We start from the raw sequence: 17885 nt of genomic DNA, 5'->3' as shown, positions 1-17885 counted from the left end.
TTGAGTGACGGACTTGTTTACATGCGACAGCTGCAGCGCACATCAGTGTCGCGTCCACCAGGCGGCGCCAGAGCTACAGCAGCGGCAGCGGCAGGGGGGGCAAGCGAACCCTGACAATTTACCACTGATCTCTAAAACATACGCACCGGCCTCTCGTTATCACTGAGATGCGACTATCGCTGAGCGTAGTTTTGTACAGATCTGTGAAGTCTACGCGAACTGTGCGCACATTTTGTGACGTATACATATAAACTGCCCTGCTGCGCGAGCTTTGTCCTACTCCGTAAACATGTTTACGGGTTATCCTCAATGGAGAACCCCCAAGTTACAGCACGATAGAGTGGCGTAACGTTAGCTCTTAAATGTGGCATCGTAACGATCATTTAACTGAAATGGGTGAAGACCTATTTTATACAGTCTATGGTGAAGACGCCTCTATTTCACAACGACGCTGGCAGCTAAAGTAGAGGTGAGTAACGTTAGCTTGTCATCTTAAATAACGCGAAAACGTTGCCTGAAAAGCTAGCTAGCTACCCAGTTAAATTTCACTCAAATGCTGACAGTTAGCTAACGTTACATGGTAACATAATTCAGACAGGTTTGGCTCAAAGCATTTGATAAATTAACGTACTGACTTTAAATCAAACCTTTCCTCCTCTCCTCAAGTGTGGGTGGTTGTGTATTAAGTTAGCTAGCTAACGGTGGAGGAAAAAGGACAGAGTGTGCTAATTGAATTTTTTACAAATATTGGAGACAAAGCGTCTAACGTCACACATTAATGTTAGCGTAGATCATTGATCAAGTTGCAGAATTCAGTGAAACGATAATCAAATCATTTGAAAGTAGTTAATGTGTCTTATTTTTCATTAACTTGTGTCCTGTCAACATGAGCCTCCTTGCAGCGTTGTGTAATTTAGGTGAAGGTGACAGGAAGACCCCAAACATCTTTTTATTTTAGGACACATTTAGCTACATGTTTGTGTTGGTCACTCATGCAGCCTAAGAACACTTGTTTTGCAAAGCAGCTTATTGGCCATGCAAACCTTGAGGGCCAAGTGGCTTTAACTGTCGCACTAAAGTGTAATCAACTCCAGAAATAGGACGAGCCTGTGGAAATAAAGGGCAGCCACACAGGTAGGAAAACAGGAAAGTCTGAAATGACTGTAACTTATCCAAATTTCCTCCACAATGCACGTTTTCATTCAAAACATGTTGGCTGCTAGTGATGGATTTGTTGGCATTGTGTATAATTTCTTAAAAACTCTTTTAATGTCCCATAGGACGTTTTTTAAATTGACCTTCATTCGTTTTTTGTTCCATTTCTTTATTGGCTGATTAAGCGTTTGTTTATCTCCTACCACCCACTCTCTCAGTTAGGAGGTGAGGCTCTCCCTGGCTGCCTGGTGACATGCACATCACAGATAAGCTATCGTAATGTTTCAACAACCCCACCTAGACTAATCCAGTTAACGTCAATGACGGACGTCTGTTCTGACTTCATTGCACAGTAATAATCGTTTCAGCAATTATTGTTTCTGAAGGGCAACAATATAAATTGCAGTTATTGTTTTCTTTCACTGCTAATATTGTTGGATAACACCCTTTTAACCTAATTTCTGTTGCCATGACACTAACTTGGAGCATCTCAGGAGCAGGTGTCACACAATCAGCACTGACATAACAGGACACTTACCCAGCCACGAACTAGGTGTTAGGTTGCTTATCCTGCAGGACACCAACACTACTTCTTCTTCTTTGTTTTACATAACAACGAGACATAAGACAGTACAGTTTAGTTACCGAACATAGCGTTCTCCGTGTGAATTGGTATTGTGTTTATTGTTGTTGTTTTTTGGGATCTGACAGGTGGGCAGGATGGGGGAGCGGGCCATCAGCAGCCCCGTGGCTGCGATCTCTCCTGTGCAGCAGATGCTGGCTTCTGGCACTGGAGCCCTCCTCACATCTATTTTTGGTGAGATCATAGAAACAAAGACTAGAAAAAGCAACTTATGTCTGTAAATCTATAGATATAATTGCTTGTGCACACGATTGTCTTATTGTCACCAAAGTATTACACTCAGTTGTGATTTATGACGTACAGCTAGCTAAAACTAATGTAGTCAAAGACAACAGTCCTGCAGTCAACCCTCGCTTCATGAAGTTTATAAAGTTCAGTGTTTGTTAAAACTGTTTTAGAGAGCTGTTGTTTCAACTATATGATCATTTTGGAGGATGAATTGTATTGCAACACACAGAGAGCTGTTTCTGTTATTTAGCCTGCCCTCATTGATATAAATGGGGTAGACAAAATAATAGAAACACCTGCCAGTGTAACAATTCAACAGCACCACAAACTGCAGCCTATAAAACGATCCTACAGTTGAATCAAGACGTCTCTAAAACAGTTTAAACAAACACTGAACATTATAATCTCCATGAAGGTAGTATTTATTGCAGGACTGTTGTATTAGACTGCATTAGTTTTAGCTATGTGTACCTAATAATCTGGCAACTGAGTGCATGTCATTAAAATAATTGAATCTGTCAATTTATTTGTTTACAGTCACACCGCTGGATGTTGTGAAGATCAGGCTGCAGGCTCAGCAAACACCGTTCCACCAAGGTAGGACACGGAGCTTGTCTTCTTCTGAGGTTTTAGACATACATTAACTTGTAATGAAACACTGATTTTGCTTTTAACAGCTGCTTGTGGATGACATTTGTATCTTGATGCTTTTCTAAAACCCACTACATCTGTCCTTTTGTGTGTTTACGCTCTGTTTGTTTGTCCTCTCTCTTTATCTGTCCTGCCTTTTGCTTTGTTTCATAGCTTTAGCCTGTGAATCTGCTCCATGGGGTGGCGTCATCCGCCCTTCCAAGTGTAAGTATCTGACCCGCCGTCGCTGCATGCTAAAACTTGGCCGCAGTTTAAAAAAACACGGTATTCCAGCAAAACTTTCTGTGTGTGGGCAGTGGCACATGCTCGTCTAACTAACATCTCTTGCCAATGAAAACAAAATAACCCAACATGTTTTCTATCAGCTTAGACATGCATGTTTTAGTTTCACTGCTTGGCCTTCAGTCTTATTTATTCACTGATGTATGAAAGTCTGAGTTATATGGCTGCAGTTTTGTACCTGGCCTTTAAAAAAAACATTTCATGTTGGTAGAGATTCTATATTTTGGTAGCTTCAAGAAACACAAAGCAACACTAAAAATGTTCTGGAAGATTTTCTTTACTCTTGCTCACTCGTGCTCATGTTCCCAGTAAATGTTATGTTTTGTTTCAGAATCAGAAATACTTTATTGATCCCCGAGGGGAAACTCTTTTGTTACACACAGGAATAGAAGTACTAAGCAATCAAAATATAATACACTATAATTAAGTACAAAGTGGATATAAGTATAAAATTTCCCTCCAATATTTCCAATATTTCCCAATTCTGTAGTAGGAGCCCATTGTGAAATTATGCTTCTTTTTTTTTTTTTAAGTTTCTTTTAAATTTTTGTCAATAGTCTATCTTAAACCAGCCCTAAATAAACAGGCAAAGTAAGCAGTGACAAGGACAGCCCTGATGTTATCTTCTGAGTGACTCTGTGGTCATTGCCATTGCATGTATTATTAATCACCTTTCTCTCCTCTGTCGAGGGTTGTCTAACTCAGTTTAGAAAACAAGAAAACTTTACAGATTGAATCGTACTAATATTCAGATACTTGTTTAACTAGAATGTTGTTTTTAGATTCTGGCTTTGATAAATTACCTGGTGATTGCTGGGAAGGCTAAGGTCACAAAGTTATTGAATGCTTAGCTGATATTTTCCACTCTCTGCTGCCTCACAGGGAAGTGTTTCCTCTATTGTAATGGACTGATGGATCACATCTATGTGTGTCAGAATGGAACCAGTTGCACCAGCTGGTACAAAACACCAACACATTTCAGTGGGACACTTGTGAGTACAAGTACATTAGCAGCTTTGCTTTTGCCACAGTCTGTTTGCACTCAGAATGAATCAAAATGTATGCTTGTTTGTTTGTGCCATAGGATGCTTTTGTGAAAATCACTCGACATGAAGGACTCAGGTCTTTGTGGAGTGGGCTACCACCAACACTGTGAGTGTCTAAACTCTCATCGCGGAAATGTCTATAATACTTAATATAATAGAATAAATGTGTAAGAACTGAAATTCAGGTTAGGGTGAGAAAGATATGGGTCTTCAATTCATAACTACACTGATGTAAGTGGCCATTAGCTGTTTTATTCTGATATCTAGTATTCTAACATTGCTCTACTTTGAGTGCCATAATTATACAGATAAAGTGTCTCCTCTGTAAATGTAATATTTCTGGATGGAAACAACATTTAGACTCATTCAGTTCTTTGAGGATCAAGTCTTTAAAACAGCATGACCCACCACAGCTATGCAGTGGCAGAACAGCCAAATAAACAACAATTATAAATCCACACATGTGCTTGAAACCCCACCAGTTATTTTCTGAATTAATTTACAAAATATCTTGAACAAATGATTAATGATAATGTCCCAAGAACTTAATTTTACTGTAGACAGACTGTTTTTAAGCTGCTCCAGTGTTCAGTTGTTTAATCATAATAATAATAATCCTAATCATAATAATCATCATCATCATCATCATAATAAACTTTATTTATACAGCACTTTTCAAAAACAAAGTTACATAGTGCTTTACATGGTTGAACCAGGATTAAAGCCTTTCAGGACTGAGGCAAATAAAATCAGGCAATTAAAATAATACAGCAATACAATGAAATATAATAAAACTAACTCAACAATAAAGATAATTACTACTAATAATAACAACAGACACAATATGTTGGCAATAAAACAGAGTGCTAGAATAAATATAAATACGTTTTGAGAAGTGATTTAGAAGATGTCACTGATTCAGCAATAACAGACCAATAAACACTATATCCCATATACCTGCAAACTGATACATCCGTCGACCTCTAGTGACAAATGTACATGTTTTTGATATGAAAGCTTTCCATGGATTGGTTTACAGTGTTGTCCCAGCGCTTACTCATTTGAAACCTTTGTTTATTTGTATGTGTATGTGCAGGGTTATGGCTGTACCTGCCACCATCATCTACTTCACCTGCTACGACCAGCTGCGGGACTTCCTGAGATACGGTCTGGGTTTCCAGGGCAGCCACATCCCTCTTGTTGCTGGGGGTCTGGCTAGATGTAAGTCCATTAAAGCACAAGCACACACAGATATACTAACCGTGATATGTTAATGTGTTTTTTACTTCTAACGTGTGTGTGTGTGTTGCAGTGGGGGCTGTGACAGTGATCAGCCCTCTGGAGCTGGTCAGGACCAAGATGCAGTCCCGTCGGCTGTCCTACAGCGAGCTGCGGGTGTGTATCCGCTCTGCTGTGGCCCAGGATGGCCTGCTGTCACTGTGGAGGGGCTGGGGACCCACCGTTCTCAGAGACGTACCCTTCTCTGGTGAGAGCAGCACCACGGAATACAATATAATAATACTTGGAAGAAAAATCTTAGATCTCATTTTTAGAGGGGTTGTTACTGAGATAAATGCAAAATCAATGAAACATTCTTCCTCTGTAGACTTGAAATGTGGCTGTAAAACAAATGCACCTGAAGTTTTGCTCGACTTCATGTTCGTTATAATTGCAGTAGAAAAATGAATCCTCCATAGAAACTTGTCAAACCGCTCCCGCAGCATATTTCACTCCTCTGCTGTTCTTTGATATCTTCATTATGTTCCAAACAGTCGTCCTTTCATCAGATCACAGCTAAATACACTGTTACTGTGTTGTACTGTCCGCATTCTTGAAAATATCTGCTGAACCAGATTTTTGAAACTACAGACCTTTTTATAGCCACCTTTCAGAGTGTTTAATACTCGAAAGATAGATTTGGGGTAGGGTTAAATAAATGTTACAAATTTATTGTTGTTTTAGTTTATATTTTTTGTATAGTTTATTGTAATTTTTCTTCTAAATGGGGTAGGAAAGAACATATCTCCAACACTCTTTTTACCTTCTCTCTACCATCTTCCCCTTACTGTACCGACATCCTTTTGACATATTTTCAAGTCAAGTTTATTTATATACCCTCAAATGTGCTTCAAGGGACTTTGGGGATCTGAACGGCATACGGTAGCCTCTATCATTAGACCCTTGATCTGGATGAGGAAAACCTCCTCAAAAAAACTTTTAACAAAGACAAAATGGAAGAAACAATGGAAAATGAGATGGTACACTCAAAATGAGCAGTAATTTGTCACCATACTGGTTATTTGGGAAAGCAGAAGTGAGTTAAAAAACAAATCAAACGAATCGTCCCTGTTTTTGTGTGTTTGCAGCTTTGTACTGGTTTAACTATGAACTGGTGAAGGCCCGGCTATGTGAGTCTCAAATGACTCAAGCCAACTTCTCCATCAGCTTTACTGCCGGAGGCATCTCTGGAGCTGTAAGTACTCAGCTTTAATGTAAAGACACACCTGTCCTCCAGCCTTTACTATATTCCCATTTCAAAGTTTTTCTTTTAATGATATCCTTTATGTTACTTAACTTAGAAATGCTGCACTATCCTGGATAATGTAACAACCCTATAGGTTGATGTTTTGGTCATCAGTTTTAATTATTTCAACTTCATCTCTGAGAAATCATGCGTTTTCTGTCAGTTTGGCATGACGGTCAGCCGCCTCAGAGCTGTAGCGAATTCATCTGAATTCATCCAGAATTGACCCAGAATCCGAAAGTAAATTTATTTTTAAATTAATTTCTCGACAGCAAACTCTTTAGCTTCTGCCCGCCGTTAGCAACCCACGTAACAGAATTTTAAGTTCTGTGATTGGGTGTTTCTTATTGAAATGCACCTTGGGAGTCGTGGTTAACTTCTTATATTTTTAGGTAGAAAAATTTGCACTTTTGATCAAAGAAGCAGTTATTTTCTAACATGGTTGTTCAACTCTTGTACTGATAATTCAACCAGGAGAGTTTCATGACCATGCAAGTTGTAGAAGTGCTCCAACTGTCAGTCACATAACATTGTCTGTGGGAAAAATGAATGGGACTTTTTACTTCTGAAACTAGGGGCGCCCAAAATAGCCCCTCCCACTTCGCAGCTCTATTATTCTATGTTAAAACGGACTGTAGCATTAACATTCATCGGTAAATGGAAGAACCTGATAACTGTCAGTCTGAATCCTGATTAGATAGATAGATAGATAGATAGATAGATAGATAGATAGATACTTTATGAATGACTTTATGTAATCAGACTTATTTTCTGCTTGAACTCAAAGTGAGAACAAATAAGATGAATTGTAGCCTTGTTGAGGTTTGCTCTGGTTAACTAACTACACTGTACTAACTGTACTGTATAAATAGATCACAATAACTTCGATCAATTTCTGATAACAAGGTTTCAGGTTCAGCTCTTGAGCAATGAATGCATTGTCAGGGTTTAGAGAATCAGGCCAATGACTGACCCACATTCACAGTGTAATGTTTCTTGTGTAGTAATTAAGCAACTGCCCTCCTGCTATGAAAGGTTATCCTTCATGCACAGATAATATCTAACAGTTTGAAGTGTAAGCATTGGCTGCACCTGTGTATCGTCCAGTATATGTATAGTATATTGTTTGTCTGTCATGGTGTCTAGATTGCTGCTATCCTGACGCTACCTTTTGACGTGGTGAAGACACGTAGACAGATCCAGCTGGGAGAATTGGATACTCTGGGAGGTCAGTACTTTTAACATGCTGATGTAGGCAGTTATGTTTATGCGAAATGTATTTTACCTATATGTGTGTGTGTAGCATATTCTAAACAGTAATTTATTCCCATTTCCTCCTAGTTTCCTTAAAGAAAACCACGTCCACATGGCACATAATGAAGGAAATATGGGCTGAGTTGGGCTACAGAGGCCTTTTTGCAGGTACACACTTATGCTACTTTATGTTAAGTAAAAATACAATGTTTGCTTTGCTCAAAAGTGAAAACATTTGTATTTTTCCCCAGGTTTCATGCCCAGGGTGATCAAAGTGGCCCCAGCCTGTGCTGTCATGATAAGCACCTATGAGTTTGGAAAGACCTTCTTCCAGAAGATGAACCTTGATCAAGAGTGACCAACGTCCTGAAGGCTGTTTGTGTGGTGCCAGGTGTTTCTCAGTGGCAGGAGACTGTTCACAGCCGCACATGCAGACTGTTTATTACCAGGACCGTTGGGACAAAGTCTCAAACAGAAGCTTTAGGAACAGGCGGCCTGGATTAGGGTTTGTGTGAACACAAACTTGTCAGACATGCCTCTCTCCCTGCAAATCTGCTTTTTTTTTTTTTTTTTTTTTTTTTATATGAATTGGACTTGACACCAACATCCTTGAACACAATAACGAGCTTGAACAACAAGCCTGGATACTGAGAGATACTCGTGGACCACAGACTTTATGTGTAATGATTATTTGAATAATATTTTTTCCAGGAATCTTAAAAAGAGAAGGTGTTTTTTTTTTTTTTTTTCAATGTTTTAGGGAAGGAACTTGTACCAAGTTACACTGACACGGATCACGCCTCGATGCACATTTTCAAATGATAATGATGAGACTCTGAGCGTGAAAGTCACATGTTCACTACCTGTTCCAATACATGTTCCTTGATGAAGACACTGAACCCGCTCACCATAATGGTTGATGGGAAAATTCAAACCCTCTTAAGGACTCCAACTCTTTCAGTACTGTTGCATGAGTCAGGAAAATGTTCTCATTTTGCATTGCCTGAGATCGACTGCATGCTGTACAGTCCACCTTGCATTCCTGTAGCAGTAAAGCATGACGTTTCTGACATTGGAATACTGATAAATCTGTTTTGTATGCTGGATAGATTTGATCATTTGTAGTACTTTACATTTGCAAGACAAGCGCTGTGAAATGAAATTATAAAGTAGCTACAGGTTTTTATGTTTGTTGAACGTATGCCTCTTTTCTGCTCTCATAACGGGAGGAAAGTCACAGTATTTGAAACACAAGGCGTGATGGCAAAATTAAAGCGAGCCTTCTTGGAAGATATGTTTTCATTGGTGCACGAATTTAGCATTTTATGCTATAATTATATTACAAAAATTCATGAACATTTGATGTGAGTGCAAAAGCACTGCAGCTATCTTCCCAAAAATCACAGATTTTCTTACATTTTGCCTTTTTAGGTCACGGGTAAAAGAGAACACAAAAGGCTTTTCAAACTTTCCCTGGTGGCATTCTGATGATGAAATGCTTTAAAATTCTTGACAATAAACATAACATCAAAACTTGTTACAACACTGGATGATAAAACAAAATATTGCTGCCTTAACCTGAAAAGTGTAAATGTGTGTTCTTTGTTTTTTTTATGAATTAAATGGTAGTAAATGTTATGACAGCTTGATTTTTTTTTTAATGTTATTTGTGATTTTATTATTCCCTAAGGAGTTAGTAAATGAGCACCATTATTTAAAAGAACAGAATGTGTACATTAGCATATATACATGTTTGAGAAGGGGTATTTAGTGAAGGATATGAACAATAACAAAGAAAATACACTACAAAACAAACACCAAATTTAACATTTTCTTATATACACATACAAGTTCAAAGACAGTTTCCCACCTTGGTGGACAATAAAGTTGTATTTTATTCTAAATTGGTTAAAACTGTCTGACACCATAGAAGAACTAAAATGCATATTGTTTCCATTTGTCACAAATATAATAATAATAATAATAATATACAGTTTTAAGACACAGATGAGATGTACAGTATTTGAATGAAAATGGAAATATTTCAAAAATATTATTGGCCACAGGCAGATTGCTATATTTCCTTTTGTACCGTTTAAGTGAATAATAACACAAAAAAGTTTTAATATTTCATATTTGTTTAAAAGTTATTTATTGTGTGTTGCATTCAGATAATTTGTAAAATCAAACAGCGGCATCTAGTGGCTGCTGAGTTTAATACATCTCCAGGGTGAAATACCGGGGGCGGGTCTTCTCTGAGGATAGTCACGCTAAATCCCGCGATATTTTCTTTTGTATATAGTGGCGACTTGCCCTTCTACAGGCCTCTTTGAATCGGATTGGAGACAAAATGGTGAGTAAGCTCTTCATGCAGCTGACACTCTAGAGAAGAATCTATTTGTCGTCTGAGGCATCCGTTACAGTTTGGTTATTTCGGTGACACCAGATTGTTTTAAATATATAGTTTATTAATGCCTTGAGTATATTTCAGCCAGATATTTAACTTTCGCGATGAATGTATAATCATTCCGGCTACTCAGGCTTCAAAATGGCAACTTGACGTAGGCCGCTACTTACTACTAATTTTTAAAGTGATTGCTCTCGTAAAACAGTCCTTCTACATTAACTCGTCATTTTTATATATTTTCTGGCTACTGATAATTAAAAGCTTCAGTTCAAATTCGTTTTGGAAGCGTTAGTTTTGACAGGCGACAAACGTGCATAGGTCAGGTAGTAAGCTAGCTATGCTAACAGCGTGGTGAACTCTATTGCTCTGCAGTTACCTGTAGATAATATCACTCTGCTTTGAAGTAAAGTATTAAACTATTACATTAATATTGCCAGCCCATCACGTACACGATCGCGCTATATCCGGGACGTACTGGGCTAAGTATAACGTGAAATAGCTCTTTAACATCATGGTTAGCTCAGAGGATGGACCAGCTAACACTTTCTTCTCTCCAGTCCCACCGTAAGTTTTCGGCTCCGCGCCACGGATCGCTGGGCTTCCTGCCCCGCAAGAGGAGTCGTCGTCACCGTGGTAAGGCCAAGAGCTTCCCCAAGGATGACCCCAGCAAGCCCGTGCATCTGACTGCCTTCCTGGGCTACAAGGCCGGCATGACTCACATCGTGCGTGAGGTCGACAGACCTGGCTCAAGTGAGTGGACTCAAACTCATTTTCCTGAGTTTTATAAGGAACTTAAGTTGTGGCTATATTGGACATTTTAGTGTTAGCTTGTTATGGTGTTCTGCCTGTGATGAGCCTCTCGACGGGCGGACATAATGGGTTTATACCCCTTGCTGAATGTCGAGTACTGAGCGCAGTCTATATACCATGAAATGGAGTTAATAAGTGCTGTTTTTTTATATTTTTTATTTAGATCTCGATATATGTAAAGCTCAACTATTTAAATTTTTTTTTTCTCTACAGAGGTGAACAAGAAGGAAGTGGTTGAGGCTGTGACCATTGTGGAGACGCCTCCCATGATTGTGGTCGGAGTTGTGGGTTACGTTAACACCCCCCGCGGTCTGCGTTCCTTCAAGACCATCTTCGCTGAGCATGTCAGCGACGAGTGCAAGCGTCGCTTCTACAAGAACTGGTGAGACACTACATAAACCTGAATGTAATGAAAGTGCTTGAAGCAGATGTTAGTTGCCCAGTGGAACTGAAACAAGCCATGTGTTTTCACTGAGTCTAACATTACGGTGGCCCCTGTGGCAGCTCCACTCAGGTGCCATGTGCCCTGATGAGCTCCGGGCTCCTCTGGCCAGTGGAAAGTGCTTCTTAGAAACTGTGCCATGAGCCGAAATCCTTATTAGCTGATGCAGCCCCCTTTGTCCACATGGAGGGGAGGGCGAGCAGCTATGCACTGTGTTCTTCCGCTGGCCCTTTGGGGTTATGAAGGACCTGTGCCAACCTATGTGTCCTCTCCTCCTGCTGCGCGCTCTCAGGTACAAGTCAAAGAAGAAGGCTTTCACCAAATACTGCAAGAAATGGCAGGATGATGAGGGAAAGAAGCAGCTGGAGAAGGACTTTGCTGCCATGAAGAAGTACTGCCAGGTCATCCGTGTCATTGCCCACACACAGGTTAGTATGTATTAGATTTCATTGAGGTTAGTTTCTTGCTTGTCTGTCAGTGATGAGACCACGGATCTTGCGTCAGGCATGGCGCCCGACACATATGAGGATACCTTCCATGCTGCCTTCCTTCTGAGACTACACAGCTAAAATTTTCAATGTACACCTGAAGTCTGTGGATATTTTTGCTGTTCTGACCTGTGATTTTTATCTGTGCAGATGCGTCTTCTGCCCCTGAGGCAGAAGAAGTCGCACCTTATGGAGGTGCAGCTGAACGGAGGCACCATCTCTGACAAGGTGGACTGGGCCCGTGAGAAGCTTGAGCAGGCCGTGCCTGTCAGCACAGTTTTCACCCAGGACGAGATGATTGATGTCATTGGTGTCACCAAGGGTCACGGATACAAGGGTAAGATCCACTTACACAAACGTGTGTGTACTTAAAGTGGTGTATTGTCTAATGTCTTATGAAGGCATATGACCAGTTCCTTAACTGGAACATTGAACTCTGTGTAATCTTCCTCAAAGGTCAAATTTTCAGTCTTGACTCTGACACGCATTTCCTGTCCTCCTAGGTGTCACCAGCCGTTGGCACACAAAGAAGCTTCCTCGCAAAACCCATCGTGGTCTGCGTAAGGTGGCCTGTATCGGTGCCTGGCATCCTGCCCGTGTGGCTTTCTCTGTGGCCCGTGCTGGTCAGAAGGGTTACCACCACCGTACAGAGATCAACAAGAAGATCTACAAGATTGGCCAGGGCTACCACAATAAGGATGGAAAGCTGGTGAAGAACAACGCCTCCACAGAGTATGATCTGTCCAACAAGAGCATCAACCCCCTGGTAAGTGATGTTGACAGACCTGTGCTTTTGTTGATAGAGCCTACCTGGAATCAGAATGTGACTCACTCTTTCCTTTCTTCCAAAAGGGTGGCTTTGTCCACTATGGAGAGGTGACCAATGACTTCGTCATGGTGAAGGGCTGTGTTGTGGGGACCAAGAAGAGGGTGCTGACTCTGCGCAAGGTGAGACCAAAATTCAGCACATTTTGCAGTGCTGGTTATCATCTTGGATTTTAAGAGTGTCTTGGACTATCTGTTCTCAACTTATCTATCAAATTCCTTTTCCAGTCTCTGCTGGTGCAGACAAGCCGCCGTGCCTTGGAGAAGATCGACCTCAAGTTCATCGACACCACCTCCAAGTTTGGTCACGGCCGCTTCCAGACTGTGGAGGAAAAGAAGGCGTTCATGGTAAGACTTGCCATACTCTTTGTTTTTAAGAATGGGGGGACTTGTTCTCATGGGAACTTAATTTGCATATTGCCAGATGTGGTCTTAGTTTTCCGCACTGTTCGTAACCTGGTTCAGTCTTCAGTATGAACTCTGGGTTCCATTCCAGTGCCATAGTGAGCTCCAGTGAGGCAGGGGAGCAGTGCCTCTCTGTGCTCGCTCCCTGTTCACTCTCTGGGAACACTGGCTGCTCTGAGCAGCATATGGACTCCAGAATAAGTGTTAAGTGGCATACGACTTATCGTCATGTTTCTCTTTTCCACAGGGACCACTCAAGAAGGACCGTCTTGCCAAGGAAGAGACTGCTTGAAGTCGCTGTCCTGTACCAATGTCTCTGCTGCATTGACTGTCACCATCATAACTGTAACTCTGCAGAGTTATTTAATAAAAACCAAAACCCAAAGCATGTGTGTGCGTCCACTTTATAAGTGACTATACATAAAGTAACTTGGCTGTGTAGGCCTAACTCCCTCTGGACTCACAGTAAACTTATCTGCAATCAGAGGAAATCTGGTCAGCTGGTTACCTTGAGGCTGACTTGAGTCAGCATGTTGGAGGTTGCAGATGACTGCTTGGTCTATCTTTTGACAAGGGTAGTTAATTGGTAGGTTATCTGATCTGAACTTAATCTCATGAAAGCTTTTCATTGGATGTAAGATACTTAATTGTGGAGGTCTTCAAGCCTTTTAATAGGGCAGCTATCTAAAAACAAAAGGTACAATACTGCAGTGAAGTTTATCCAGTGTTGGAATTTCAACTTATCTAGGGCTGCAAGAATATGGATTTTTCATTTTGTAGATAAACGGACTGTAAAACTTAAGAGCCAACATGATGCCTTCAAATTGTCTGATCATTAATCAAAGTGCAATTTTTATTTTTTTATTTTTTTTTTTTTAAAACTTAAGACCAGGAAAAGCAGCAAATTCTCACTTTGGAGAAGCTGGAACCATGAAATGTTGAGCATTGATCATATTAAAATAGTCTTGTCTGCCAATCGATTGGTCGACTAATCATTTCAGCTATTTGGTAGTTAAATCTATAACAATCCATTTTATAAGCACCATGTTTTGTCTGTAAAATCTTATTCTGTCAAATAACTAGCTGTATAATAAATGTAGTGGAGTTTAATAAAAACTTTCCCTCTGAACTGTAGTGTGATAGGAGTACAACATAGCATGAAAATAATCATTTTATTCTTGAATTAATTACCATCCGAGCAGCATCTGAATGTTAAAGCGGAGCTGATTTTAAGAACTGCATAAACTGTTGGGTAGTTTCATCTAACAGTGCATATTTTATAAACTGATCACATGTTTGACGTATAAAATCTTGACCTGCAAGGTAACTAAAGCTGTCTGTTAAATGTGGTGGAGTAAAAAGTACAATATTGTATAAAAGTATAGCACTTGAGTAAATGTAATTAGTTGCGTCCCACCGCTGCGTGCTGAGCTTGTTAAATGTGATCAGTCTCATGTGTTGCAGCTGAAAATGTTGGCATCAGCTATGATGAGAGCAGCCACCTATGCACAACTGATGGACAGCAAGACACTGTTTAGCTAACATTGCATGTTTTAACTGGCTATATGTGTCCTTGAGCTGTAAGGCTTGTATTCGGCTGACATCAGAACTCTAGCAGTCACAGTACAGCAATTAAGCCCCAACATCATCCATTCTGACTCATCACTGCCAAAACTAAAACCTCCGCTTCAGCAGGTAATGAGGAAGACCCTGAGAGGGCTCCACAGGCCATTTAGATGTCCTGCGAAACGCCTCCCTGAGACATCTCTGCATAATATTCAGCACTCTTAGCAGAAATGTGGATTTCCTGTAAGGTTTTTCAAGGTCCCACCTACCTGCAGTCAGGGGAGTTGAAGGACAATTGTTCTTTGTTGAGCAGCATTTCAAGAATTTGACATTTTCTCTACCAAAGCAGTTCTACAGTGATGAGAGAATATCCTCTAAAGGACACTTATGTTAAACTGGGCCCTAAGAAGAAGGCCTGCGGTGTGTGCAGCAGGAGGAAGAAGCAGGGTGAAGCCCTCTGTCACTGTGGCCAGAGGACAGTCATGGAGATGGCCCTGCTGTTACATAAGAACCTCCAGAGGCTCTGACCCCTGCCCTGCTGCAGCACAAGCAGAGCTGCAGTTCAAAGCTCCCACGGCTTTGCTTTACATAATGCCCCCCCCCCCTCTCAGTAAATTATGCCATTAATTGCTCCCATCCAGGTGAGGTTAGGTGTCCCAGCAGACGCTCTCTTTATGATCAGGTGCATCTGCTCAAACAGCATCTCTGTGCACTTTTCATACGGGCCCGTCTGCACCATTCCACCCTTTCAGTCCAGTCCTCCATCATCTCAAATGAGCTCTCCTCAGAGATGGGGACGAATGAAGCAGGGGCGGGTGCAGAAACGTCTGACCAAGGGGAAGGGGCAGACTGGGGCACAGATTCAAAGAAGGGGGGCACATTTGGGAAATGTGTAAAAATGTGTTCAGACTCATATTTAAAGCCATGATTATTTGCAATAATGTACATTATAAATATTACATTGTTTATTCAGGGTACTAAATTAATGAACAAATAAATTATGCTAAATATTCTAATATGAAATGATATCAATGAATAGCTTCTATTTGTAACTCCAAATAACCCACAGCCACGGACACTGCAGAGGAGCAAGACCCCAGACAGAAAGAAAGGCCGTTTTGCTTCACTTTGTAGTAATTTTGCGTCAATTAGTGGTTGTTTTGTGGTCTTTTGCATGATTTTGTGGTAATTTTGCATCAATTTGTGCCAGTTTTGCATCTTTTTGTGTTCATTTTGCAAATCTGTGGTAGTTTTGCTTCACTTAGTAGTAATTTGCATCACTTAGTGGTCATTTTGTGTATTTTGCGGTCGTTTGATCGACTTTCCAACAAGAAACAGTCACTTCATACAGAGGTTTAGTCCAGGGGCCCCAGGACCCGCACCCAGTAGGACCGTTCACTAATCCATTCATGATACTAACAAGCCAACTACCTATCAACTTCGGGGGGGGGCAGTGCCCTCTGGCCCTGCCTCTGATCTGTTCAGTCCTCCATCATCTCAAATGAGCTCTCCTCGGAGCCAGGCACGATTGAAGCCAGTATTTTCTGTGTCTATATTTTATGTGACTGCATTTGTGTGTGTGTGTGTGTGTGTGTGTGTGTGTGTGTGTGTGTGTGTGTGTGTGTGTGTGTGTGAGTGCTATCCTGCAGTGGAACCTCCAGTCCAGTCCTTAGGTAGCAGCTGTTGCTAGTGGGACAGCAGCCAGGTAACCAGGGTGCATGCTGGGACAGCAGAGAGGAGGGCCAAGCATTTGATTTATGTGAGTGTGTGAGAGTGTGTGCAGTTGCTTGTACATGTAAGTAGGTGTGTGCATCTGTGTGTTGGTGTGTGTCCTGGCATCGTCGTCAGCCAGCTGGCACAGAGTCAGCGGAGGGCCGTCCTGCAGAGTGAGGGAAGTGACTGGGTGTTGCTGCAGCGTGGTGAAAGACAGGAGGACAGACTGTCGGAGGGGACGACCACACACTTAGGACCATTATTACACATGACGGAGGCCGCAGGCTTGGCTACTACTGCTCCAAAGGTGACTATCTGACTACTGTTATTCTGCCTGGACTGGGTGGAATTTAGTGTTGAAATGATTAGTCGATCGACAGATAATTAATCGACAACAACTCTGTTAATCAATCATTTAAAGGCCCTGGAAACGTATTGTCTCAAGCACCTTCTTACTATGAGCAAAGGGCTCCTACATGAACACAGTTTTCTGCCAAAGTTGGAACAGTCATTTCAGTTTGGTTATTTCAATGGAGAGATTTCTGTATGTGTATTTATGTCTGGGCCCCTCTCACTGATATGAAGTCGGCTGGGCTCAGTGAGACAAAGGTGATGTCATGTACTTTAATGCACCAATCAGGATTTAGCAACATTTGAATAGAAATCTGATAACTGTTGTGTGGTAGGTTTAGCTTTGACTGTTGCATATTAAGTCATTAATATTTAAGGTTATAGAGAAATATGTTAGCTAATAGTTTTCAGGGACCTTAGGTCATTTATCAAGTAAAAATACCATAAAACATTTGCTGGTTCCAGCTCCTAAAATATGAGGATTTACTGTTAATTTGTTTTATATGAATGTAAATTGAATATCTTTTGGTTTTGGACTGTTGGTTGGACAAAACGAGACATTTTGAGACGTCACCTGGGGTTTTGGGAAATTGTGATGGGTATGTTTCAGTGTTTTCTGAAAAATTTCAAACTAAATGATGAATCGATTAATCAAAAAATATAATCTGCAGATTCAATAACGAATCCTTAATGAAAATTATCACTATTTAGAGCCCCAGTTGAGCCCAAGTCTGATTTTTTTTCAAGGTGATATCAATGCACTGTAGGTTGCTGCAAGGTGGAGCAGCTGGAGATGATGCTTCATCTATATATTTTCTATGCCAGGTGGATGAATGGCTTTCGTAAGGACGTGTTTTACGGCTTGTGTTACTGAACACAATTCTTTTGGCTAGATTCCCAACAAGAGGGTTTAAAAATATTTACATTTCAGATTTTTTATACTAGAACTGAGTCAAAGCCTGGTCGCAAATCATGATGTAAACAGGTGGAAATCACTGACATTTGTTTTCTTCCTGCCAGGCGTAAAAAGATTCAAGTGTGCTTTTTGGCTATTTATGAATGCAAAGAATTTCCATCCATATCATATGTGATACT

General features: G+C 40.7%; 2 protein-coding genes and 2 non-coding genes across 6 annotated transcripts; all 4 read left to right on the top strand.

The window, feature by feature from the left end:
• The first annotated feature begins 236 nt into the window (after positions 1–236).
• Positions 237–9421, top strand: slc25a39 (solute carrier family 25 member 39). Of its 3 annotated transcripts, XM_044181376.1 has the most exons (13): positions 248–469; positions 1374–1380; positions 1867–1972; positions 2564–2623; positions 2831–2881; positions 3842–3951; positions 4044–4111; positions 5102–5226; positions 5318–5491; positions 6372–6478; positions 7676–7757; positions 7871–7951; positions 8035–9421. In XM_044181376.1, exons 3-13 carry the CDS (start codon positions 1876–1878, stop codon positions 8139–8141), a joined length of 1062 nt encoding a protein of 353 aa, XP_044037311.1. In that variant the 5' UTR covers positions 248–469; positions 1374–1380; positions 1867–1875; the 3' UTR covers positions 8142–9421. The 3 variants fall into 3 exon arrangements, with proteins under 3 accessions (XP_044037310.1, XP_044037311.1, XP_044037312.1); XM_044181375.1 differs by lacking the exon at positions 1374–1380 and having other exon boundaries at positions 237–469; XM_044181377.1 differs by lacking the exons at positions 1374–1380; positions 2831–2881.
• A 592-nt stretch (positions 9422–10013) lies between these two features.
• On the top strand, positions 10014–13545 carry rpl3 (ribosomal protein L3). Its single transcript, XM_044181374.1, has 9 exons — positions 10014–10136; positions 10748–10940; positions 11214–11382; positions 11735–11870; positions 12081–12267; positions 12434–12696; positions 12783–12878; positions 12984–13103; positions 13408–13545. The coding sequence occupies exons 1-9, from the start codon at positions 10134–10136 to the stop codon at positions 13450–13452; spliced, it is 1212 nt and encodes a 403-aa protein (XP_044037309.1). The 5' UTR covers positions 10014–10133; the 3' UTR covers positions 13453–13545.
• Positions 11912–12003, top strand: LOC122869605. The gene has a single exon (XR_006376363.1). It is a non-coding gene; the product is annotated as a small nucleolar RNA U83B (small nucleolar RNA).
• LOC122869602 lies at positions 13196–13328 on the top strand. The gene has a single exon (XR_006376360.1). It is a non-coding gene; the product is annotated as a small nucleolar RNA SNORA54 (small nucleolar RNA).
• Positions 13546–17885: the final 4340 nt, after the last annotated feature.

The sequence above is a fragment of the Siniperca chuatsi genome, linkage group LG21 (genome assembly GCF_020085105.1).
Source record: "Siniperca chuatsi isolate FFG_IHB_CAS linkage group LG21, ASM2008510v1, whole genome shotgun sequence".
Lineage (NCBI taxonomy): Eukaryota > Metazoa > Chordata > Actinopteri > Centrarchiformes > Sinipercidae > Siniperca > Siniperca chuatsi.
Note: the sequence above shows the minus strand (reverse complement) of the source record. Positions and strands in the feature narration are given on the sequence as shown.

Excerpts from the sequence above, each read along its gene's own strand:
- rpl3 (XM_044181374.1), top strand. Across the intron at positions 11,871-12,080 it reads GTGTCATTGCCCACACACAG|ATGCGTCTTCTGCCCCTGAG; the intron begins GTTAGTATGTAT and ends TTATCTGTGCAG. Across the intron at positions 12,879-12,983 it reads GGGTGCTGACTCTGCGCAAG|TCTCTGCTGGTGCAGACAAG; the intron begins GTGAGACCAAAA and ends TTCCTTTTCCAG.
- slc25a39 (XM_044181375.1), top strand. The coding sequence starts at position 1,876 with ATGGGGGAGCGGGCCATCAGCAGCCCCGTGGCTGCGATCTCTCCTGTG. Across the intron at positions 3,952-4,043 it reads CACATTTCAGTGGGACACTT|GATGCTTTTGTGAAAATCAC; the intron begins GTGAGTACAAGT and ends TTTGTGCCATAG. Across the intron at positions 5,492-6,371 it reads CAGAGACGTACCCTTCTCTG|CTTTGTACTGGTTTAACTAT; the intron begins GTGAGAGCAGCA and ends GTGTGTTTGCAG.